The sequence below is a fragment of the Crocuta crocuta genome, unplaced genomic scaffold, assembly GCF_008692635.1.
Source record: "Crocuta crocuta isolate KB4526 unplaced genomic scaffold, BGI_CrCroc_1.0 scaffold193, whole genome shotgun sequence".
Classification (NCBI taxonomy): Eukaryota; Metazoa; Chordata; class Mammalia; order Carnivora; family Hyaenidae; genus Crocuta; species Crocuta crocuta.
In genome coordinates this window covers 7,514,086-7,538,991 of record NW_027529624.1, presented here as the reverse complement: position 1 = coordinate 7,538,991, position 24,906 = coordinate 7,514,086, and the positions used below count along the sequence as shown (strand labels likewise).

Here is a 24,906-nt window from a genome sequence, read left to right as displayed (position 1 = left end):
CCTTTTTTTGTTTTCTTTTTTGGTGGACATCAGTATGTCCCACTTGAACTTGCCCTTCCAACACCCACAATCTGAGGCCTCTCTGGGCCTCAGTTACTTTATCTCTAAAATGGGGACACTGGGACTGTCCTTCCTGTCTTACAGCAGGAAGTCCTTCCTCCTCTCCCCTAGGGGCGGCTCGCCCAGCAGAAGACTTCCTGGGTCTCCCCTGAAGGAATCAAGCAGGCAGGCTGGGCCTTTGACAGGGGACGGGTGAGCAAAAGTAAGGAGGAGACGCCGGAAAAGTCCAGCCTCACCGTAGGGGAGACGCGCTTGACACCTGGAAATCACAGTAGAGGCAGAACTGTCAGCGTCCCCGTCACCACAAAACCTCTTGGCATTTGTGGCGTCTCTGTCTGTGGCATCTGAGAGCTGCTCAAAGCCTCAGGCGCCTAGGAGTGGACAGTCCCTGTCTGATGACCTTGGTGTCACCTGTGCCACCACCTACGTGCAGGGAGCAAGCCCAGGTGAGGAGCTGCGGAGACCAGTCAGTCATCAGCAGGTGAAAGCAAATGTGGGGAGGGAGGTCAAGGGCAAGCGGCTGTGAGAAGCCAGAGGGGGAGGAAGCTAGGAGTNCGGTGCTGGAAACAACAACGTGCTCGGAGGTCAGGGGCGGGATGGGAGGAAGGGTACAGAAGCCAGAAGGAAGCACGAGCCTGCGCCCTGCCTGCCTCTCACTTGCTGCTTTCCGGGCTGGGCTGGGCTGTTATGATTGTTCCAGGATGTGGCCCAGGGGGGTTCATTTCCTTTCTTCCCCCTTGTGATAACAATGGCCCCTGTTTGCATGCCCAGGGTCGGCCAGTGTCTGGGACGCTTTCCCTCCATTGTGTCACTGCACCCTCCCGCCCACCCTGGAAGGCAGGGTGGGGAGCCAGACCTGTCCTTTCGGTGGCCAGGCTGTCGTCAGTGTGTGGGAGGCAGCCCTGCCACCAGCCCAGGGACCCTGAGGAAGGTGTCTTCTCTGCTGGGGCCGGATGTGGTCTTTTCATCCAACTAAGACACCCTGGGGACTTGACCTCAANGGCAGAGAGAGAGGGAGACACAGAATCCGAAGCAGGCTCCAGGCTCTGAGCTGTCCGCACAGAGCCCGATGCGGGACTCAAACTCCTGAACTGCGAGATCATGACCTGAGCCGAAGTTGGATGCTTAACAAACTGAGCCACCCAGGTGCCCCTGTGCTGCTTTTCTAAGCTGGTCCTGACCCCCATGGGCTCCCATGTCCCCAGCTGTGGGCCGCAGGGGCTCAGCCTTGCACTCCTACTTTCTCTAAAAATATAGAATCATTAAAAAAAAAAATCCTTTTCCATACCATTTGATAAATAGGAAAAAGAAAAAAATGGCACATAAACGCAATATCCTCAAATCCCTGTCCCAAATCCTCATTAGGAGTTTGGTATTTTTCTTTCGCTTTTTTTTTTTTTTTTTTTCTACATAATTTTTACTCAGTTAAATTATGCTTTACCAGGCTTTCTGAGGACCAGGCCCGTGCCTGTGAGTGTACAGAGGTGACCCAAGTGCCAAGACCAAGCACCTGTCCTTAAGAAGCTCAGACTCTCGGGAGCCAGCCTGTCTGGCTCTAATTCTTCCTCCACCTACTAGCTGTGTGACCTTGGGCCCACTGCTTTACCTCTCTGTTCCTTGATTTTCTCATATGTAAAATGAGGAGGGTAATGGTAATAATTTCATAGGGGGGTGGTGCACATTAAAGATGAGTATATGTCAAGTTCTTGGCCCAGGGCTAGAGCACAGAGAGGCACACGAGTGTTTGGTAGTGACTAGTGTGATGTAAGGGTACAGTCGGGCAGGAGGATCAAGGAGAGGAAGGACGCATCAGACAGACAAGATCAACGCGGACAGGCAAGGCAGTGCGAGACAGCACTGCTTTCTGGAATCTTGCGAGGTTTGGAGCCCAGTGGGCGGGATCAGTCGGAGAGGCTGCGCGAGGAGTCAGGGGCCTTGCGGTCAAGCTTGCAGTTTGCAAACAGCACAGGGAGCGTCCAGGACTTGAAGCCACAGAGCCTGTAACACCTCCACCTGCTTCCTGAGCTGTAACCTTTACCATCACTGCTTCTCATGACTCCACGGATTCCCTGGAGTAAACATAGTGTAACTTACAATTCCTATAATGTTGGGTATAGAAGTTACTTCCGTTTCTGTGTCAAAACAAACATTGTTACCATGCACACTGTTGCGTATGCCATGCCTTCTGTTTTGGGGCTTTCTTTTCCAAGGACAATTTCCCGTGCCTTCTTTGGGGTTCCTCCCCTCTCCTCTGACTATGGGGAGGGGCACGGGCACCCCAGCACCTCTGTCCTTTCCATTCCCAAGGGCAGGAGGAAGAAGGAACTTGACACAGGTCTAATCATTCTTAAGAAAGTTTTCATTTAACCTCAGAGCACACAAGAGGTGAGCATTGTCCTCACTTTAAAGGGGACACTGAGGCTCACAGCCCACTCACACCACATCTTATTCCTGACCACAAGAGGAAGGATGCTACCCAGCGGCAGAGTGCTTTCCAAACTCGGCAAGCGTGGTCTCTGAGCCTCAGTTTCCTCGTCCGTCGGAGGGAAGGTGATCGGAGGAAAGGGGACTAATACTAATACTATTTATTGAACATTTGCGACCTGCAGGTTCTGTTCTTGGGCACTGTTATCGGGCTCGTGTTGCACATAAGGCCACTGAGACACAGAGAGGTTCAGTGACTTGCCCGAGGACCCACAGCTGGTAAGGATTTGAACATAGTTTTGCTCCAGCGCTCTGCCTCGTGTGGTTTTGTCAGAATGAAGTGAGACAGTCCCGTAAGGTGCTTGGCTCGGGGCCTGCTGCCTAGTAAGTGCTCAGTGATCGTCCCCTGATGAAATTATCATCGTTGACCCTTATTCCCTTCACAGGTGGTTCTTCCTAGGCTTCTGGTTCTTTTATCCCTAAGCTTGGTCCTGTCCTCCAGAGCTGGCCCAGAGTGTGGCCAGTGTCCACTGACCTGTCCTCTCCCCCGGGGCGCCCATACCCCTGTGCTCTGTCCTCCGTGTCCGAGCTGTTCTTCTGGCAGGTGACTTCCTGGCCCAGAGCCCGAGGGCCGCCTGCAGCTAAATGTCACTGCCTTTGGTGGCCCTGCCTTCGTAATGCAGTATGCCTTCTGGGAGCGTAGGAAATAGTGAGACATCGAATTCTGCCATCCAAACTGGGGACAATTTCCACAGCAGACACTTGATCCCTTGAATCTGACACATAAACGTGTCTCCATCCAAACACATGATCGTGGTGTCCAAGTCTTCCCATTCACGTTCATTTCCGAGGCACTTGGCTTGGCGTTGCCTCCGAGCTCCTTGGAAAAACCAGTGGTGGCAGCGCCAAAACTTGGAGGCAGATACTTCCAGCACCCCACCCCCCCGCCCCCGATGGAGTGTGGGACGGTCCTGTCCCCTTGCCGCATCCAAGAGAAATGGGACGTGGGCTTTGTTTGCAGCCTGGAAATGACTCGTGCCACGCTTTCTCAACGCTAAAAACTTGATCTGAACTTCAGGGAGCAAGAACCTGTCCACTTGGACAGAGCAGTGTCGTCTATAATGTGTATTCACGTCTGCCATCTTCTTCTTTTTTTTAAGTTTATTTATTTATTTTGAGAGAGAGGGAGAGAATTCCAAGCAGACTCCATGCTGTCAGCGCAGAGTCCGACATGGGGTTCGAACCCACGAACTGTGAGATCATGACCCGAGCCAAAATCAAGAGTTGGATGCTAAACCAACTGAGCCTCCCTGAGCGATACGGCCCCACACTACAGATGAGGAAACTGAGGCCCTGTTGGGGAAACTGGTCTGGAAGCAGGAGGGTTCTGGTCCCCTGTGCGTGGTGGCAGCTCTGTAACTTCCCATCGGGCCTTCTTACTCCCCGCTCAGTGCTGTTTCTCTTTCTCTCCCCTCCTTTCCAGGTCCCTCCAGGCCCAGAGCCAGGGGAGTAGCCCTGGTGGGGAGCGATCCGGGAGCCTGTGCAGGACACTGCTACCCTTGGTGAGGTGGGCATGGGAGACCAAGCCCAGCTGACCAGAGACCCCGTTTTCTTCCAGACCGAGGGGGCAGGTGGCGGGGCCTCCCCACCTGCCCCGTGGAAGATGCAGTTCTTCGGCCGCCTGGTCAATACCCTCAACAGCGTCACCAACTTGTTCTCGAATCCGTTCCGGGTGAAGGAGGTGGCTGTGGTGGACTACATCTCCAGTGGCCGGGTTCAGGAGGAAGGGCAGCTGGTGCTGTTCCAGAACTTTCCCAATCGCACGTGGGACTGCGTCCTGGTCGACCCCAGGAACTCACAGAACGGATTCCGGTAGGTGACAATCAACTCCCACACATACCTCTTTCCTTTGGCTCCTTGTGCTGGTGGCCCCTTGGGCAAAAAGCAGCTTCTCTGGGTTTAACATCTGAGGGCTCTGGAGCAGGGTTGGCGGGGCGTGGGGGGTACCTCCTAGTTTCTGCACCTTCTGGCCTGGCAGGGTCCCCACAGCGGGGGCGTGGGGATAGAAGAGCAGGCTTTGTCCTTTCTTCTGGCTGGACCCCTGCTGCAGGAGGGAAGGAGGAGGGCCAGGAAAGCCGAGAAGGGTCAGATCGGGTAAGGTCCAGGGGTCGTCTTAGCCCTGGATCTTTAAAGGCACGAGGGTAGAGAAGTGGCCAAGCACCCAGAATGCAGGGTCCAGAGGAGCTTGGCAGACGGGCACTGGGCCAGTGCTGATGGTCTTTTTGCATCGGTTCATCCATCTGGCCAGCCCACCATCCGCCCCTTCGCCACAGTGCTCAGGAGTCCCAGCCCCTGGGTGAGGCCCAGCTGGTGCTGTGAAGTGACAAAACGTGCTTTGGGTCCTCAAGGAACGTGCAGTCTTCGGGGGAGGCCACGTGGCAGCCACAGCCACGTGCGCAGAGCTGTGGCAGGGGCGGGCGGTGGGGACACAGGAGGCGATCGCTCCCTGGTGGGCTACTCGAGCCTGGAATGAGTAGGAATGTGCCCGGCATGGGAGAATGGATAAGGTCGTTCCAGACGTGCAGAGGTGTGGTGGCGAGGGGGGAGGGGGCCCGCAGGCTGACAGCCCGGCTTGGATCCCAGGCCCGGCGCGGGTGTGGGGCTTTGGTGAGAAGTGAGGCTAGAGGGAGCCTCCAGGGCCGTTCCGATCGAGGGGGCGTGCCGGCAGGATCTGAGCAGTAAGCTGGGAGTCCGTGTCCAGCCGACGGGAGGAAGGTGGAGGAGGCCAATCCGGGGAGGATCCAGGCCTGGCTCCGCAGGAAAACTGAGGCAGAGGCCCCCACAGAGGGTGCTTGGGCAAAGAGCACAGCTCTGCAGGCAGTGGGGACACCAATTTTAGCACAGCAGAGCTAGTCCCCACGCCGGGCACAGATGGGCCTGAGCTGACGGCCGCCCAGCTGGCCTTGGGCAGGACAGGGCAGGCAGGCTTCCTGCAGCTTCAGAACCCTCCCCAGGCCCGCAGCTGAGCAGGCGGGGCAGGCCCCCTCTTCAGAGCGACACTCAGCTTTACTTCTGAGGCCCCCGACTCTGGGAGCTCTACCACCCTCCACCATCACCCAGGTCCTGTCTGCTACAGATGTCCCTTGAGTCCCTCTGTGGGCAGACTTCCATCCAGGGAGTTCAGCCCTTTGCCAACAGTTTATTAACTACATGTTTATTTTTTTCATGTTTATTTAGTTATTTAATAAAGGTAGAAGGACAGGGTGAAAAAAGGCCCTCTCCTTCTTAGGGGCTTCCCGGAAGTTGCACCCAAGCCTTTCACTTGAATCCCATTGGCTGGGACTTAGTCACGTGACCACAACTCACTGCAAGGGAGGCTGGGAGGGCAGGGGGAGGCTTGTGTTCCAGCCGCGTGCCAATCCAAAAGCCGGGGCTCTGTTATTCTTCATTTTGCTGCTGCCTCTCTTTCCGGGCCATGGTCATGATACACACAGACTCCAGCTGCTCCCCACCTCCCAGCCTCTGGCTCTGCCTTCAGTCTTCCTCTCCGCCCATCCTCTTCCAAGCTGTTGTCAGAGTGGATCTTTCCAGAGCACAAGTCTGATCACTGCCTCCCCTGCCTGACTCTTCGAGAAGTTCCTGTTTCCTTAACACATCAGCTGCTCGGCCTGGCTTGAAAGGGCCAGTGTGGTCAAGCCTCGCTCCTCGCTCTGTTCTCAGCCCTTGCCGCCCCGTGCTCCTGGCTTTCACCCAGATTCTTACGCCGGCCTAGAACCCTTTCCCNTCAGACCCCTCCCCAGGCCCGCAGCTGAGCAGGCGGGGCAGGCCCCCTCTTCAGAGCGACACTCAGCTTTACTTCTGAGGCCCCCGACTCTGGGAGCTCTACCACCCTCCACCATCACCCAGGTCCTGTCTGCTACAGATGTCCCTTGAGCCCCTCTGTGGGCAGACTTCCATCCAGGGAGTTCAGCCCTTTGCCAACAGTTTATTAACTACATGTTTATTTTTTTCATGTTTATAGTTACTTAATAAAGGTAGAAGGACAGGGTGAAAAAAGGCCCTCTCTTTCTTAGGGGCTTCCCGGAAGTTGCACCCAAGCCTTTCACTTGAATCCCATTGGCTGGGACTTAGTCACGTGACCACAACTCACTGCAAGGGAGGCTGGGAGGGCAGGGGGAGGCTTGTGTTCCAGCCGCGTGCCAATCCAAAAGCCGGGGCTCTGTTATTCTTCATTTTGCTGCTGCCTCTCTTTCCGGGCCATGGTCATGATACACACAGACTCCAGCTGCTCCCCACCTCCCAGCCTCTGGCTCTGCCTTCAGTCTTCCTCTCCGCCCATCCTCTTCCAAGCTGTTGTCAGAGTGGATCTTTCCAGAGCACAAGTCTGATCACTGCCTCCCCTGCCTGACTCTTCGAGAAGTTCCTGTTTCCTTAACACATCAGCTGCTCGGCCTGGCTTGAAAGGGCCAGTGTGGTCAAGCCTCGCTCCTCGCTCTGTTCTCAGCCCTTGCCGCCCCGTGCTCCTGGCTTTCACCCAGATTCTTACGCCGGCCTAGAACCCTTTCCCTTTCTTTGCCTGCCTCACTTCTACTTGCCCTTCCCTGACCTTCAGGCCGGAGCAGGTGCTGCTGCTGTGTGGCCCCACAGCACTGCATCCCTGCGCTCAGTGGACTGCCTTCCTGGTAGATACAAAGCCCATGGAGGCAGCAGCTGCATGTGTCTTGCTCAGCCCGGGACAGACCCAGCACCCAGCCAGGAGCCCGGCACACGTGGGTTTGCGAGATGAGCATGATGTATTCATGCGACTTTGACTTTGACGGTGTTTTTGGAGGCGTGCGCCGTGTCCTCTGTCCAGGGCTGGGGACTGTCAGATTCAAGGCAGTCGAGGAGGTGAGCTAGGAAGCAGGGGGTAGGTCACGGAGAGTTGCAGAAAATGGCCATGCCGAGGCCTGGGGTGTGTAACGCCAGAGCCCCGGGGGTTGTCCTAGGGGTAGTCATCGCGGGGTCTCCCCGCTGCTCCCAACCTTCCTGCAGTTTGTAGGAGGAAGGTTCGGTTAACTAGAGTTCTTTGGGGGGCTGACATTCTGTCTTTGAAAGGCCTCCCCCTCCTTTACTCGCCCGGAGGGCTCCGAGCTGCCTCACAGCACACAACTGCGTTGCAGGTAGATGGCGAGGAGCCGCCTCCGGCCTCAGGCTCCGGGTCAAGGGCTCCCGGTCAAGGGCTCCCGGTCCTGCAGCTACACAGCTTCCCGATGGGGCAAGGAATCAGGCCCTTCTAAATCCTCCGGTTTTATTTACCTAAGGGCCCATAAGTAAGGACCCATAGTGTCCATACCGGGTGGACAGATCAGACCCAGGCGGGCACAGAGGGTGATGATGACAGTACTAGCATCCACCACTGCGTGTGAGGCGCCGAGGTCTAAAAAGTAACTCACTAGAGCCTCACAAACAGTCCCAGGGTGTAGGGGGTATTACTGACCCCCTCTTACAAAAGGAGGAGTGAATTTTAGTAACTTGCCCGAGTCACATAGNGCCCCCCGCCAACCAGGCCACTCTGCAGTGCGGCAGTGAGCTGGGCAGGACACCACTCACCTGGGCCCGTCCTGGGCGCCCCCGGCCCGGCGTGTGGTCCAGAGCCCTGGCTCTTCTGCTGGGAGCGTTGTGTGCGCGTTATGATAATGTCCGTGCTTATGTTCCTGCTGCGAATTCATCACCTGCTCCTGCCCTTCGCTTGTGACATGTGATAGTTGCACGTCACTGGTACCCAGCAGAAGCAGGGCTGCGCTTTCCAGGAATCCTAGAAAGAAATGATCAAAGCGGCACGAAGCAAATGATCTTTGCTTCTCAGAAGGGGACTGATCTTCGAGGTCCTCTGCACTGGGACGTTGATGCATCAGCACCTCGGACAAGCCGAGTGGCCTGTGTCCTGGCCACACATCCCATGCCGGCTGCTTCCCTTTTCATCCAGCCCACAGCCCACCCTCTCTGAGCGGAGCCGGACACAGCACATCTGCCCTCCTGGGGCTCCCACAGCAGCAAGGAAAGGTAGATCCGTACCCAGCAGGCAACGGGATAAATGTTATAATAGGAACGAGTGAGGCTCTTACGCTCCCCAAACAGACCTCCCCCTCTGGCCCTCCATTCTCTGTCCTCGTCGCCGCCACTCTTCCCCACCCCCTTTGCCCGACCCTCGGCTCCCTGCTCTGTGAGCGGGTCCTCACCCACTTTCTTCTCCCTCGGCGCCGTCCATACTTCTGTCCACCCCTCTTGCCTTGGATCGCTACATGTTTGTTTGCACATCCGTGTCCCCAGTAGACCGCAGAGGTCCTGAGGGACAGCACCTGGGACAGAGGCCTCTCTCCCAATGCCCGTCGTAGTGCCAGGCCACAGATGCACGGTGTGTATTTGTTGCGTGTGTGTGGTTGACTGTGTCCACTGAAGACGGGTGTGTCTTTAACAGGAGGATTTGGAAAAGGCCTCTCGGGGGTATTTGGGTGAGAGACGGGCCTAAAAGGGGAAGGAAGAGTCCATCTGGAGGAGGTGCGGGGACAGGGCTCCACAGACAGGCACAGCGAATGCAGAGGGTTTCTCCTCCGTGCCGAAGGGCTTGTGCTCAGTTTTGAAACTGGACAGTTAGGGGCCTCTGTAGCCTATTGGTTTCTGCCCCTGCTTTGGTCTAGGACTCTACTGAAAGTCCCAGGGGACCGCTCCACCCCCAAATGCAAATGCATGGCCACACATTTGCATGCGATTTCCAGAAGTTCACAGACCCTCTGAGGCGCACTCACAGGTCATTCCCAGCCGAGGCTGAGGCTTCCCAGAGCTGTTGCCAGGTGGCTTTTGTCTCGGGGCTCAGTTCTAGAAGAGAGGGGAAAGAGAGCCCCATGAGCCCTCTCAGTGTTGTCTTTTCTCTGGATCTTTCACCCCTGGCCCTAACCCAAGCCTGGCTCTCCCCAAAAGCCTCAAGAGTTTTCTTTCCCGGTCTTTCCCCTGCTGGACCTGGAGGAGAAACAGGGTGCCCCTTACCCCCAGGCATAAATCATCAGCCTGTACTGCCTACACTCTGTCCTGGGGGTTCCCCACACCCCTAGGGACACGTGCCCCTGGCCCAAAGCACCGTATCACCATCACTGCCTGTCTTGATGCTCGGTGACTGTGAAATTCGCAGGGCACCCCGCTCGCACCCACGGCTCTTGGTCCCAGACCTCTCCCAGCCCACACGGCCATTCCCTGGGTCTTGTCACCACCAGTAACCACAGCTCTTCTGCAAGTACAAGCCCCCCACTTTCCACCCTTGGTTCTGTCTTTCCCGCTCCTTCTCCCTCCACCTCTCAATGCCAAGTTCTCCCCCTGCAGACAGACCGAGCCGCCACCCTGCTAAGGGCCATATCCCTCTCATGGACTTCACTTCTTGCCCTGCTGAAGCTGTCAGTATAATCATGCCTTGCACACCTCTGCTTTCTTGCTTCTTTCTTCTTCATATTTGCTTGGCAAAACCCCAATGCTAGTTAATTCCAGTTCTGCACTGTGGCCGGAGGAGCTCCCCTCCATGCTGCCTGCTCTCACCCAAAAGGGCCAGCAGGTACGCCTCACCCTGTCCTCCACTTCCTTGCCTCCCTTCCCCTTCATGCTCGTCCGCAGCAGGCGAGTGTCCCCACCTTGTCTGCCCACACCACCTGCTCCGGCATTCTGGGCCTTCCCTATTGTCACTGCAGAGGCCAGTCCCCGTCAAGGTCAACATCCCCTCATCCACCTCAGGACATCACTTCAGCAATTCTTTCCTCTCTCCTGGATAATTTCTCCCTCCTGCCTAGGTATTGTCCATTGCTATACAAATGTGCTGTGGCCTCTTTTTTTCCTTTTTAAAAAAAAATTTCATTCTTGACTTCATTTCCCCCCAGGCACTGCCTCTATTCAGCTGTCCCCAATTCCCTCCTCCTGTTCTGTCTCTTTAAACTTGTTAAAAAGAGTGAAATATGCCTCATGTGGAAAAGTACATGCAGCTCAATGATCACAAATACCTCTGCACCCATGTCAAAACATAGAACCTTGCAGCACCCTGGAAGCCTCTCTTGTGCTCCCTTGTCTCCAAGGGTAACCATTAACCTGACTTGCTGGTCACTGCTTCTCTCTCTGACTTGCTTGCTCAGCATTTTGTTAGTGAGATTTCTACATGTTTTTGCGTGGAACTGGGTCTGACTTCTGTGCAGTACAATTCCGCTGTGTGGACGATATCACAGCTTCACTAATTCATTTGGGTGTTGGTGGAATGTGGATTGCTTTTGGTTTTCTTGGTGTGTGTATATGTGTGTAGAGGTGGCGGACATCTATCGGGGAGTGGAATCCGGGAGCCAAGGCCATGCACGTCCTGAGCTTCAGTGGATAATGCCCCTCTCTTTCCTGTCAGCAATGAAGGAGATTCCTGTTACTTCTGATGCATAGTGTTGCCAGCTTAAAAAAAAAAGTATCATTCTGTTGGATGTGTAGTAGTGTCTCATTGTGGCTTTAATTTGCCTTTGCCTGATTACATACGAGTTTGAGTACCTTTGGATAAGTTGATGAGCCATTTGGCAGTCCCCTTCAGTGAAGTGCCTCTTCTCTGCTCTTGAACACTTAAAAAAAAGTTCTTTTTCTTACAGTTTTAGCATCTGTATTCAAATACACACCTTTTGTTGGCAATGTGTGTTGCAGCCATCCCCTCATGGCTTGCCCTTATACTTTCTTTTTTTTTTTTTAATTTTAATGTTTATTTGTTTATTTTAGAGAGAGCACAACTAGGGGAGGGGCAGAGAGAGAGGGAAACACAGAATCTGAAGCAGGTTCCAGGCTTTGAGTTCTCAGTGCAGAGCCTGGCATGGGGCTCGAACCCAAGAACTGTGAGATCATGACCTGAGCTGAAGTTGGATGCTTAACCGACTGAGCCACCCGGGTGCCTCAACCCTTGTACTTTCTTCATGCTATCTGTTGATAAGTAAGAGTTCTTTGTCTCAAGGAAGTCAGAGTCTCTGATCTCTTTTATTATTTGCTTTCATGTACCATTTAAGAAATTTCTTCTCTACCATGAGGGGTTGAGGATATTTTTCTGTAGTTCTGTAGTATCTTCCGGAAGCTTTATTATTTTGCCTTTTGTAACTAGATTGATTATCTACCTGAAATTGACTCCTAGGTCATAACATCTACTTTAAGGGGGTAGAAGTTCTGAGGCCTCAGCTGAAGGCCTTGGTTTCACCAGGGTCCTTCCAGATTGAACTTTAATCTCTGTTTTCTAAGTACTGAAAAACTGCCACAGTTTCTGCTCAGTTCTGTGTCCTTTCTGCTACTGTTTTCTGTTTGGTTTCTTTCTTTCTTTCTTTCTTTCTTTCTTTCTTTCTTTCTTTCTTTCTCTCTCTCTCTCTCTCTCTCTCTCTCTCCCTCCCTCCCTCCCTTCCTTCCTTCCTTCCTTCCGTCCTTCCTTCTTCCTCCTCCTCTTTTTCTTTTTCTTCTTCATGTTTGTTTATTTTTGAAAGAGAGAGAGCATGAGCAGGGGAAGGGCAGAGAAAGAGGGGGGCAGAGGATCTGAAGTGGGCTCCGTGCTGACAGCAGCAAGCCTGATGCGAGGACTCAAATTCACGAACTGTGAGATTATGACCTGAGCTGAAGTCTGACGTTCAACCAACCGAGCCACCCAGGCACTGCTCTGTTTGGTTTCCTGACATCTTGCTCTGCATAACTTATGAGAGAAAATGGCATGTGGAATTTTGGGCTTACTTCTCTGTAATTCCCTCAAGTTCTGGCCGTCTCGGAAGACTCTGAATACTGGCCTCTCTTTGCCTAGTGGTAATTCTGGCAGCACCTGGCTGCCTCCCAGCCTTTATATTGTGCATCACAGATCCCAGAGTGCCCTGAGGGGCTTACCTCAGTGTGCTTCTCTCTAGTCTACCATCTTGGCCCCGTGTTCTTGCTTGCCCTGGGTTCCCTCCAAACACCATGTACTCATTTGCATTAAATCTTAACTTTCTATTTGTTTTCAACAGGAAGGCTAGTTTGGTACAAGCTCCTCAGTCCTATCCAGAAGTAGAGGTTCCTCCACAAACTTGATAGAGAATATTTATTTGCATTATCACCGAGTCAAGGTATTTGCCAGATTTCCCCAGGACTTTTTGTTTGAACCATAGATAGTTAAAAAAAAGTTTTTTTAGATTACTTATTAAAATTTTTTTAGTTTTTCAAATCTTTGAATTTGAAATAATTTATTTTTTTATAATAATTTATTTTTACTTTTTTTACTTTATTTTTAAATTTACATCCAAGTTAGTTAGCATATGGCACAACAGTGATTTCAAGAGTAGACTCCTTAATGCCCCTCACCCATTTAGCCCATCCCCCCCACCCCTCCAGCAACGCTGTTTGTTCTCTATATTTTAGAGTCTCGTATGTTTTGTCCCCCTCCCTGTTTTTATATTATCTTTGCTTCCCTTCCCTTATGTTCATCTATTTTGTATCTTAAAGCCTCATATGAGTGAAGTCTTAGGATATTTGTCTTTCTCTGACTAATTTCACTTAGCATAATACTCTCCAGTTCCATCCACGTAGTTGCAAATGGCAAGATTTCATTCTTTTTGATTGCTGAGTAGTACTCCATTGTATCTATATGCCACATCTTTATCCATTCATCCATTGATGGACATTTGGGCTCTTTCCATACTTTGGCTGTTGTTGATAGCGCTGTCATAAACATTGGAGTGCATGTGCCCCTTCAAAACAGCACACCTGTATCCCTTGGATAAATTCCTAGTAGTGCAATTGCTTGCTCGTAGGGTAGTTCTATTTTTAATTTTTTGAGGAACCTCCGTACTGTTTTCCAGAGGGGCTGCACCAGTTTCCATTCCCACCAGCGGTGCAAAAGAGATCCTTTTTCTCCGCATCTTGGCTAACATCTGTTGTTGCCGGAGTTGTTAATGTTAGCCATTCTGACAGGTGTGAGGTGGTATCTCAGTGTGGTTTTGATTTGTATTTCCCAGATTATGAGTGATGTGGGCATTGTTTTTATGTGTCGGTTGGCCATCTGGATGTCTTCTTTGGAGAAGTGTTTATTCATGTCTTTTGCCCATTTTTTCATTGGATTCTTTGTTTTTTGGGTGTTGAGTTTGATAAGTTCTTTATAGATTTTGGATACTAACCCTTTATCTGATATGTTGTTTGCAAATATCTTCTCCCATTCCGTCAGTTGCCTTTTAGTTTTGCTGATTGTTTCTTTCGCTGTGCAGAAGCTTTTTATTTTGATGAGGTCCCAGTGGTTCATTTTTGCTTTTGTTTCCGTTGCCTCTGGAGACAAGTTGAGTAAGAAGTTGCTGCGGCCAAGGTCAAAGAGGTTTTTGCCTACTTTCTCCTCGAGGATTTTGATGGCTTCCTGTCTTACATTTAGGTCTTTCATCCATTTCGAGTTATTCTTTCTGTCTGGTGTAAGAAAGTGGTCCACGTTCATTTTTCTGCACTTTGCTGTCCAGTTTTCCCAGCACCACTTGCTGAGGGGACTGTCTTTATTCCATTGGATATTCTTTCCTGCTTTTTTTTTTTTAATGTTTTATTTATTTTTAGGAGAGAGAGACAGCGTGAGCAGGGGAGGGTCAGAGAGAGAGGGAGTCACAGACTGAAACAGGCTCCAGGCTCTGAGCTGGCAGTCAGCACAGAGCGCGACGCGGGGCTCGAACCCACGAACTGTGAGATCATGACCCAAGTGAAAGTCGGATGCTTAACCGACTAAGCCACCCAGGCGCCCCTCTTTCCTGCTTTGTCAAAGATTAGTTGGCCATACATTTGTGGGTCCATTTCTGGGCTTTCTATTCTGTTCCATTAATCTAAGTGTCTGTTTTTGTGCTAGTACCATACTTTCTTGATGATTACAGATTTGTAATACAGTTTGAAGTCCAGAATTGTGATGCCTCCAGCTTTGGTTGTCTTTTTCAAGATTCCTTTGGCTATTCAGGACCTTTTCTGGTTCCATTTTAAAAAATTTTTTTAATGTTTATTTTTGAGACAGAGAGAGTGTGAACAGAGGAAGGGCAGAGAGACAGGGAGACGCAGAATCCAAAGTAGGCTCCAGGCTCTGAGCTGTCAGCCCAGAATCTGACATGGGGCTCAACTCACAGACTGCAAGATCATGACCTGTACCAAAGTTGGACACTTAACCATCCGTTTATTTATTTATTTTTTAGAGAGAGAGAAAGAGAGAGATTGAGAGATAGCGAGCATGCAGGGTAGGGGCAGAGAGAAGGGAAGAGAGAGAAGCCCAAGCAGGCTATGCACTGCCAGCTCAGAGCCCAACTAGGGTCTCAATCCCATGAACCATGAAATCATGACCTGAGCAAAATCAAGAGCTAGATTCTCAACTGATTGAGACACCCAGACACCCCATTAAAAAAGATTTTTACGTGTATTTGAACCATAGTTTATATGTATCTGTATGTATTTTGTTTGTATCTATATGTATTTCTTTTCAAGGTATGAGACTTTTCCTTCCCTTTTTTGTTACTGGTCTTTTGCTTAGTTTCATTGTAGTCAGAGAACATGGTCTAAATATTTTAAAGCCTTTGAGGGGCACATGGGGGGCTCAGTCGGTTGAGTGTCCGACTCTTGGTTTCAGCTCAGGTCATGAGCTCACAGTTCGTGAGTTCAAGCCCCATGTGGGGCTTTGTGCTGACGGTGTGGAGCCTGCTTGGGATTCTCTGTCTCCCTCTTTCTCTCTGCCCTTCTCCCACTTGTGCTTGTTCTTTCTCAAAAATAACAAACAAACAAACATTTTTTAAAAGTAAATACTTTAAAGCCTTTGAAATTTGTTCAGATGTACTTTATGGCCCAGCTTACACCCAGTGTTTCTAACTTTTGTTTGCATGTGCTTGAATGTTTATTCTGTAGCTGATAGCATTTCANCTTTATTGGGGTTTTTTTTTTTTTTTTTTTTGGTTTGATTGTTTAGGAGTAGTGAAAGTTATTAAAATATTTCAGTGTGATTGTGGATTTGTCTAGTTTTTTCTTTTTTTTGCTGAAATTATGAATGATTTCATTGTTTTTTAAATGTTCTTTTTTTATAGGGTTTTTTTTAATGTTTTTTTTTTATTTATTTCTAGGAGAGGGAGAGACAGCGTGAGCAGGGGAGGGTCAGAGAGAGAGAGGGAGTCACAGACTGAAACAGGCTCCAGGCTCTGAGCTGGCAGTCAGCACAGAGCCCGACACGGGGCTCGAACCCACGAACCGCAAGATCATGACCTAAGCGAAAGTCGGCGCTTAACCAACTAAGCCACCCAGGCGCCCCTGTTTTTTAAATGTTCTATAGCTTTTAAAAAATTCTGTCGACTTTGACTTAATCCTGGACTTAATTTATGATGAGGTGCATAACTTAATTGTTGTGTTTTCCTGGTGGATTAAAACTGTCATCATTAAGAATTGTCCCCTCTTGGGGTGCCTGGGTGGCTTAGTCAGNTCTCTCAGAAATAAATAAAACATTAAAAAAAAATTTTTTTTAAGAATTATCCCTTCTTTGTTTCCAGTAATGCTTTCCTAAACTCTACTTTTTCTCTTATCAATATAGCTTGCCCAGGTTTTTGGGTTATTTTTATAGATTGTATAATATATATAGATTGTATGTATATTAGATTGTATAATATATATACAATATACAACATATAATGTAATATTAAAAATATATAAATATATACAGAAATAGTTCTTAAATATAAAAAACATATACATATATATGTGTGTGTATATATATATATACATATATATATATATAATTTCCTTATATTTTAAATCTTGTTTGGAGTATAGAGTTGTCTCTTTTCCTGTATTATCCTTGTCTGTTATTCCTTACATTAATTTGGGACATGTAGTCTATTTCTCCTTCATATCATGCTGATACATTTGGGGCTAAATCTGTCACCTCACTATTGTCTTTTTGTTGCCATTGTGCCACCTATTTTCTTTATTCCTTTCTTTCTTGTCTTCTTACACAGTTAGTTTCATTTTTGTTTTGTTTTAGTTGGCTTTCCTGAGATGCAGTTTAGAAAAATATGAAATTTACCAATGGGAAGTGTAGCATTTGATGAGTTTCGGTGACGGGGCACAGCCACGTGCCATCACTGCAGTGAAGACAGAGAACGTGTCTGTGAACTCCAGAGTTCCCTCCCCGCACCCCTGCGCTAAGTCCCCTGCACCCACCACCGCCCCTGGAAAACACTGACATGCTTTCCATCACTAAGGTTTTGCCTTTCAACCATACAGCATGAGGTCTTATGACTTTTTTCCCCACTTAGTGTAATGGTTTTGCAATTCGTGATCATTTTCGTATTAGGCCATTTGTCCCCTCTCCGTCAGCTTGCAAGTTATGCATTCTGTCATTCTCTTTCAGTGATAATGGCTGGGGGACAATTCTCTGTGGGTCTCTCATGTGTCTGTATGTCTTGCAAGCAGCGACACTGACTTCCTCTGTTTCAAGCTAGCTTTACAAGGAGGTTAATATAGCGAACAGCCTTAGAAGATAAGAGATCGGGTCTTTCCCTCAAGCAGAGGGGACGTTTGCTTTCCCCTCTCGGGGAATAAAGATCAGATCATCCTCCAGAACAAAGCCGAGACAGATTTGCTTATTAACAATCGTAGAGGGTTCAAGTTCCCCACACTCAGGGTTTCTCTCTTCTAATGCAATGTGAGCAGGTAGCACCTGGCCCAGGGAACCAGCACACACGCTGATACTCTGGCTGCTGCCGTTGCTGTGAGTAATAAGTTGTCCATTGTCTTTATCCAGGAATCTCGTGTCTTCTGCCAGCATCCATGAAACTATGTCAGGCGAACTTGTTAGTTTGCAAGTAGGGCAAAGTCTGAAACTCTTCCCAGTTCTGGATAGAAGCCTAGAGATTGGAACATGCATCCTTGGCCTTACTGAAGTACAGCTGGTACTGTAGTGTCTTCCAGACAATAAACGGGCCTTAGAACTTTTTAACCCCATTATTCTGCCTCTAGGCTTCTATACCACTTATTTGTTTTAATTCTATTTTTTTTTTAAACACAGCAAGACATGATGCCACCAATACTTATTTAGTTTCACCCCCCATATATGCCATTTTCGTGGTACTTCATTTTTTCCCTGGATCCTAGGCCTTCGATACAGGATCAAGTTCCTTCCACCTGAAGAAAATCCTTTTCTATTTTCTTTTGTGCAGGTCGGCTAATGACAAAGCCTCTCTCTCTTTCTCTTTGTTGATGTGACTAGTGAAATGTTTTAATATAAACTTCCTACTTAAAGGGAAGCGTGCTGATACAGAATTCTCATGGACGTCTATTTTCTTTTAGCTCTTTAACAATGTCATTCCATTATCTCTGGCTTCCCTTGCTGAGAAGCCAGCTGCCAGTCTTTGAAGACAACTTTCTCCTCTGCTATTGTCAGTATTTTTCTTCACATTTTGTTTACAGCCATTGTAATATGGGACATGTCAGTTGTTGCCGTGTTTCAATATGTTGACCGGTATGTGTCATACTCTGTTACTGCTGTGTAACAAGCTAGCCCAGAACTCGGCTTAAAACAACAATCAAGGGGCACCTGGGTGGCTCAGTTGGTTGATCGTCCGACTTTGGCTCAGGTCATGATCTCATGGTTTGTGGGTTCGAGCCCCGCATTGGGCTCCGCGCTGACCACTTAGAGTCTGGAGCCTGCTTCAGATTCCATGTCTCTCTTTCTCTCTGCCCCTCCCCTGCTTGTTCTCTCTCTCCACCAAATAAATAAACATTTAAAAAACAACAATCAGTTATTTGGCTTCACTGCAGGACCCACCTCTAAGATGAATCACTCACAACAGCAGGTTGGTCCTGGCTGTTGGCTGGGAGTTCGTCCAGGGCTGAGGGTCCAAGACCGAGTCATCCCTGTGGGCTGTGTCAGTCTCCCCACGGCATGATAGCTGGGCCCCAAGAGGAAAGAGGTAGAAACTTCCAGTCTCTTAGGGCCTTGGTCCAGAGACTAGGCTAGCATCCCTTTTGCCATATTCTGTTGGCAAATTAAAGGGCAAAGAGACATACGCCACTACTGCTCAATGGGAGCAGAGGGTCAAAGGATTTGAGGGCCATATTTTAAAACCCCCACAAGGTCCCCAAGTGTGGATTTCTATGCTTGTGTTTGTGTGGGAGAGCGCATGGATAGTTTCAGTTAGTCTAAAAACAGGCATCATCAATTTTGGAAAGTTCACCGATGTTAACTCTTCAAATGGGGCTTCTGTGCAGTTCTTTTTCTGTTCTGTTTCTGTGGAGTCACTTGTACGTACAGTAGATCTTTTCATTCTGTATTCTGTGTCTTTTCTCTCCTGTCCTGCATTTTCATCCCGAGGCTCTTCAGGCTTTTATTCTGTTTACGTTTTTCTGGCCTATCTTCCTGTTCACTAGTTTTCTCTTCAGCATTGCCTAGTCTGCTTTTTGTTTGTTTGTTTGTTTATTTATTTGTTTTGAGAGAGAGAGCACAAGTGTGGGAGGGGCAGAGAGAGAGGGGGAGGGAAAAGAGAGAATCCCAAGCAGGCTCCTTACTGTCAGTGCAGAGCCCAATGTGGGGCTTGAACTCACGAACTGCAAGATCATGACCTGATCTGAAACTAAGAGTTGGGCATTTAATCAACTGAGCCACCCAGGTGCCCCCCCTTTTTTTAAGTGGTTTTTTTTTTTTTTAAGATTTATTTTTGAGAGAGAGAATATAAATGGAGGAGAGGCAGAGAAAGAGGAAGACAGAGAATCTGAAGTGGGACCCAGGCTGACAGTAAAGTGCCTGATGTGGGGCTCAACCTCACGAACTGTGAGATCATGACCTGAGCCGAAGTCAGACACTTAACCGACTGAGCCACCCAGGTGCCCCCGTCTCTTGAGTTTTGATTGTGTGCGACACTTTAGATTTGCAGCAGTGCTTTTAGAAATCACACTTTTAGAAGTGTGGCTTGCTGTTTCTTTGTGTTTGCTTCTCCCAGGGACCTGGCAACCTTAGTCCACCAGGATTCCCACCCACAGTAAGAGGTGGCCCGTCCCTGGCCTCTGGTCCCTGTCCCCTGAGCCCTCCAGCCTCTCAAGTGACAGCAGCCATCAACACCAGGCTCACTTCCTGGTTTTCTGTCATCCCTTCCAGCCTGGCATTTCATCCCTGGATGCTTAGGTATCCAGCGCCTCAAGCAGATGGCCTTTTTTTTTTTTTTAATTTTTTTTAATGTTTATTCATTTTTGAGAGACAGAGTACAAGCAGAGGTGGAGCAGAGAGAGAGGGAGACACAGAATCGGAAGCAGGCTCCAGGCTATCAGCACAGAGCCTGATGCAGGGCTCAAACTCACAAACTGTGAGATCATGACCTGAGCCGAAGTCGGCTGCTCAACTGACTGAGCCACCCAGGTGCCCCAAGCAGATGGCCTTTTACATTTTGTTGCACTTTTCTGGTTGTCCCTATAGGAGGCGTTCCGCTTCTCATTACTTAATCTGCCGTGGAAGTGGAAGTCTTCAGAGAGATCCTGTTTTCTTTTGGATGCTTCTCACGAGCATTCACATGCCTGACTCCACTTTCCCCGTTAGCTACCTCTGTTTGCTCCCCTCTACGACAGAACCCCTAAAACACATTGTCTGTACTTCCCCAATTTCTACATTCCGTTCCTTCTTAGACCATTCCACTCAGGCTCTGCTTGCCACCAAAAGTGTTTTATCGAAGCCGGCAGTGTCTTACTGATGTTAAACCCAGTGGTCAATTTTTAGCGTCATTATGCCTGGCATAGCAACCGCAGGTAGCGTGGAGTATTCTGATGTTAAGAGATTGGTGAGATGAAACAAACAGAAGCCAAGGAGAATGAGGAATGACTTCCTTCCGTATCCTCTTTTCTTTGTTTTACTCTATAGCACTCATTACCTGGCAGTTCGTTTAATGTACTTTGTTATTTTGATTTTTACCTTATTCGTTGTGTTGATCTCGCCCATAAAAAAATGGGCTCCGGGAAGGCAGGCCATGTCATCCGTTTTGTTTTACCCCTCCATTTGGAACAGTGGCAGGTGTTTGGGGTGCCTGGGTGGCTCAGCGGGATGAGCATCTGACTTGGGCTCAGGTCATGATCTCGCAGTTTGTGAGTTCGAGCCCCGCGTCGGGATTCTGTGTCTCCCTCGCTCTCTGCCCCTCCCCTGCTCACACTCTGTCTCTCTGTCTTTCTCAAAAATAAACAAACATTTAAAAAATTAAAAAAAGAGAACAGCGGCAGGTGCAGAATACATACTCGGTAGATATTTGCTGAAGTTACACGCTCTTGAAAGGAACAGGTGGGGCTTGTTAAGCCAGCCATCTTTGGGCACCACCTCCGCTGGCCCGGCTGGCCACTGGACCCGTGGAGGTGTGTAGGCCTACATGTTGGAAGTCCTGGTCAAAACTTCCAGTGTCTTCAATGTCAAGTATCATTGTGACTATTAGTTTTTCAAGTGCTGTTACTTGGTTATCCCACCTGATTCTTACAGTACCTCTGTGAGGTAGGTGACACAGGTGCAATTAGTCCCGTGTTTCAAATAGGACTGGGGGAGGGAAGGAATTTTCCCAAGGTCACACAGGTGAATAGCAGACCCTGGAGTTAAATACAACTCTTTAAAAATTAAGGGCTCCTAGGTGGCTCAGTCAGTTAATCCTCTGGCTTTGGCTCAGGTCATGATCTCACAGTTCGTGAGTTCAAGCCCCACATTGGGTTCTGGGCTGACAGCTCAGAGCCTGGAGCCTGCTTCGGATTCTGTGTTTCCCTATTTGCCTCGCACACATGTGCACTCTCTCTCTTTCGCAAAAATAAATAAACATTTAAAAATTTTTTGAAAATAAAAAAAAAAAATTTTTTTGAAAATAAAAATGAATAAGGTTTTTTTAATTATAAAAATTATATAGACTCATTGTACAAAATTTAGAAACTTTAGAAATGGATAGGGGCACCTGGCTGGCTTAGTCAGTAAAGCTATGACTCTTGATCTCGGAGGTTGTGAGTTTGAGTCTCATGTTGAGTGTAGAGACTACTTAATAAATAAACAATTTTTTAAAGAAGAGAAATGAATAAAGAACATTTAAATTATTATAAAGAACATATAAATTAACATGTACATTTTGACATTCACTTCCAGTTTTTTTTTTTTAATGTTTTATTTATTTCTGAGAGAGAGAGACAGCATGAGCAGGGGAAGGTCAGAGAGAGAGGGAGACACAGAATCTGAAACAGGCTCCAGGCTTTGAGCTAGCTGTCAGCACAGAGCCCAACGCGGGGCCCGAACCCACGAGCTGCGAGATCATGACCTAAGCGAAAGTCGGACGCTTAACAGACTAAGCCACCCAGGTGCCCCATCCCCCAAAACATTTTTAAATAAAAAGAAAATCCTGACTCTGTTTAGAGGTGTGTGCATGTGTGCATGCGCAGTTGTACGTGGTGGGGAGGGGAGCCCAGCCGGAACGGGGCAGTGCTCGGCCAGAGGCAGGCATTGACCCACGTGTCGGGGGGACCCAAGGCCCTGACTCCCGCGAGGGTGTGGGCTGAGGCTGGCTCAGTCCCATGTGGTCCTCCTGTGTCCCTCCTCCACAGACTCTTCCAGCTGGAGAGGGAGGCAGACGCCCTGGTGAACTTCCAGCACTATTCTTCCCAGCTGCCGCCCTTCTACGAGAGCTCCAGCCAAGTCCTGCATGTCGAGTCCCTGCAGCAGCTGACCGACCTCATCCGTAGCCACCCCAGCTGGTCGGTGGCCCATTTGGCCGTGGAGTTGGGCATCCGGGAGTGCTTTCACCACAGCCGCATCATCAGGTGGGCGGGGGGCCCTTTCCAGGTGGGCCAGGAGCGCCGGCCCCTCGGGAAGGGGTGTGTGTGTGTATGGGTGGATCTGGGGAGCCTCCGTCCTGCCTCAGTTCCCCTCTGCTGGGCAACCTTTCACTCCAAAAGGGACAGTGTTGCCTCTGAGTGGGAGCAGAGGAGTGCTGACCTGAAGCCAAGAAGGAGAAACGTAGGGCACGACAGGTGTCAGCACCCCTGTTATTTTATCCCCACCATGAACTTGAATCCTTCCAACACCCACACGAAGTGGCACCCTCTCCCCAAGAGACCGTGTGGCCTGTGCAAGGTCGCTCCGCCGGAGACAGCTCAAGAGACCTCAGATCCTTGCGTCTCCTTCTGAAACCACTTTCTTTCTTTCTTTCTTTCTTTTTTTTTTTTTTTAAATGTTTTAGTTATTTCTAGGAGAGAGAGAGAGAGACAGCGTGAGCAGGGGAGGGTCAGAGAGAGAGGGAGTCACAGACTGAAACAGGCTCCAGGCTCTGAGCTGGCAGTCAGCACAGAGCCCGACGCGGGGCTCGAACCCACGAACCGCGAGATCATGACCTAAGCGAAAGTCGGACGCTTAACCGACTAAGCCACCCAGGCGCCCCTCCGAAACCACTTTCTTGCATGCAGCCCTTCGGCCAACGCTGCCATCAGCGGAGGCGCCCCCGAGAGGGACCGTGCGGGCCCCGCCGCAGGACTGCGCCTCGCCTGCTCGCCCTCAGGTGGCCGCAGCTCCGGTCAGCTCCCAGGCCGTGGGCTCGAAACCCCAACCCCTCAGTGCCCTTTGCAGTGTACAGGCCTGTTCAGCACGCTGTGTGGTGTCTCACACCTCCCCCCACCCCCCACGGTTCTGACCCTTTCCTGGGGCGGCACGGCAGATATCGGATCCGTGCCTTTGCTGTAAATCAGGGTATTGAAGCCCGGAAGGTTAAGCCTGTTGCCCAAGGCTAATGAGATTCCTGCCCTCCGACCCTCTCTACGCCATGCCGCACGCTTCCGGCTGGTGTGGCCCTGGGACACGTGTCCCATACCGAGGTGCCACGGGACAGCTGCTGAAATCACATCAGACCCAAGTAAATGGTGAACCAGCCTGAAGTTCGACCCAGCCGGCCTGAGCGTGGCAGGAATGGCCTTGAGCTCGAAGCCCACTTCCTCTTCTGCACTTGAGTTTCTCAGCACCCCTCTCCTCTTGCCCCCCCGCCCCCCGCAGCTGTGCCAATAGCAGGGAGAATGAGGAGGGCTGTACCCCCCTACACCTGGCCTGCCGCAAGGGTGACGGGGAGGTCCTCATGGAGCTGGTGCAGTACTGCCACGCCCAGATGGACGCCACCGACAACAACGGAGAGACTGCCTTTCACTACGCCGTCCAGGGGGACAATTCTCGGGTGCTGCAGGTGAGCGGGGCCACCGGTGCTGGCAACACCCCACCGTCGCCACTTGGGCCCCCGAGCTCCTTCCTGGAGGGCGCACCCTCCTCTCCTTCCCTTCCCTCCTGTGTTCCGACAGGGAGGCATGCCCTGTGCTCTGTGCTCTGACAGGTCACTGTGCTCTGACCACCCTAGGGAGGTCCTCTGCCCCAGGACATGAAACCAGAGGCCCCAGCCAGCCAAACAGTTTAGTTCAGCTTGTCCCGAGCCCCTGCTGAGCCCGACCCTGGCCTGGGTGAAATTTCAGCCTTGCCTGGAGGGGCTTCCGGTCCGGTGGGACCTGAGCTTAGCTTTTCACAGGAACTCAAAACTCCATCAGGCTCCTGCAGACTCTTTGCACCAGATGCAGCCCTCCTGTTAAATTTCTGGTCATCTGGGCCGAAAAAATGAAAGGAAAACTTGCAGGGGGCGAAGGAAAGGCTGCTTTATATATCAGATGGAAAAGACAGAATACCAGACTGTGTTTTATTGCCCAGGGTTAGTTAGAAGAGGCTTCTAAAGGTTCTGTCCTTCCCTGCGCTGGCATCGGAAAGGGACTACGTTGTTCCAGAAAATATGGGTTTATATCATATGATTAGTGCTCAGGGGAGGGACTTCAACACGCACCGTGGAGCCGGTCTCGTTGCAGAGGACGCGCACATTCTGTCTTATCAACAGGTGTCCCTTACCACGTGCTGGTCTCATGCCCGGCCCTGTGCGGAGTGTTTTGTGTTCCAGTTAATTCTCCAAAAAGCCTCTGTGGGCGGGGTCATCATCCTCTTCTCTCTGCCAAAGAAACTGAGGTTGTTGGGGCGCCCGGGTGGTTCAGTCGGTTAAGCATCCAACTTCGGCTCAGGTCACAATCTGGCAGTTCGTGGGTTCGAGCCCCACGTCAGGCTCTGTGCCAACAGCTCGGAGCCTGGAGCCTGCTTCGGATTCTGTGTCTCCCTCTCTCTCTGTCCCTCCCCCACTCCTGCTCTGTCTCTCCCTCTTTCTCAAAAATACACATTAAAAGGAAAAAAAAAGGGGGGGGTGCGCCTGGGTGGCTCAGTCAGCTCAGTCGGTTAAGTGTCCGACTTTAGCTCAGGTCATGATCTCACAGTCTGTGGGTTCGAGCCGCACATCGGGCTCTGTGCTGACAGCTCAGAGCCTGAAGCCTGCTTCAGATTCTGTGTCTCCCGCTCTCTCTCACCCTCCCCTCCTCTCTCTG

At 50.2% G+C, this 24,906-nt stretch overlaps 1 protein-coding gene across 4 annotated transcripts in view; it reads left to right on the top strand.

The window, feature by feature from the left end:
* PLA2G6 (phospholipase A2 group VI) overlaps positions 1-24,906 on the top strand; it is a 58,977-nt gene that overhangs the window by 6,504 nt on the left and 27,567 nt on the right. Inside the window, exons 1-4 of one of the 4 annotated variants that reach the window (XM_077762109.1) lie at positions 188-506; positions 4,103-4,356; positions 22,063-22,278; positions 23,501-23,684. In XM_077762109.1, the coding sequence (XP_077618235.1) occupies positions 456-506; positions 4,103-4,356; positions 22,063-22,278; positions 23,501-23,684 (705 nt within the window). In that variant the 5' untranslated portion in view covers positions 188-455. Of the gene's footprint in view, positions 1-187; positions 542-4,102; positions 4,357-22,062; positions 22,279-23,500; positions 23,685-24,906 lie in introns of those variants that run through there. The other 3 variants (XM_077762112.1, XM_077762111.1, XM_077762110.1) reach the window with 3 other exon arrangements.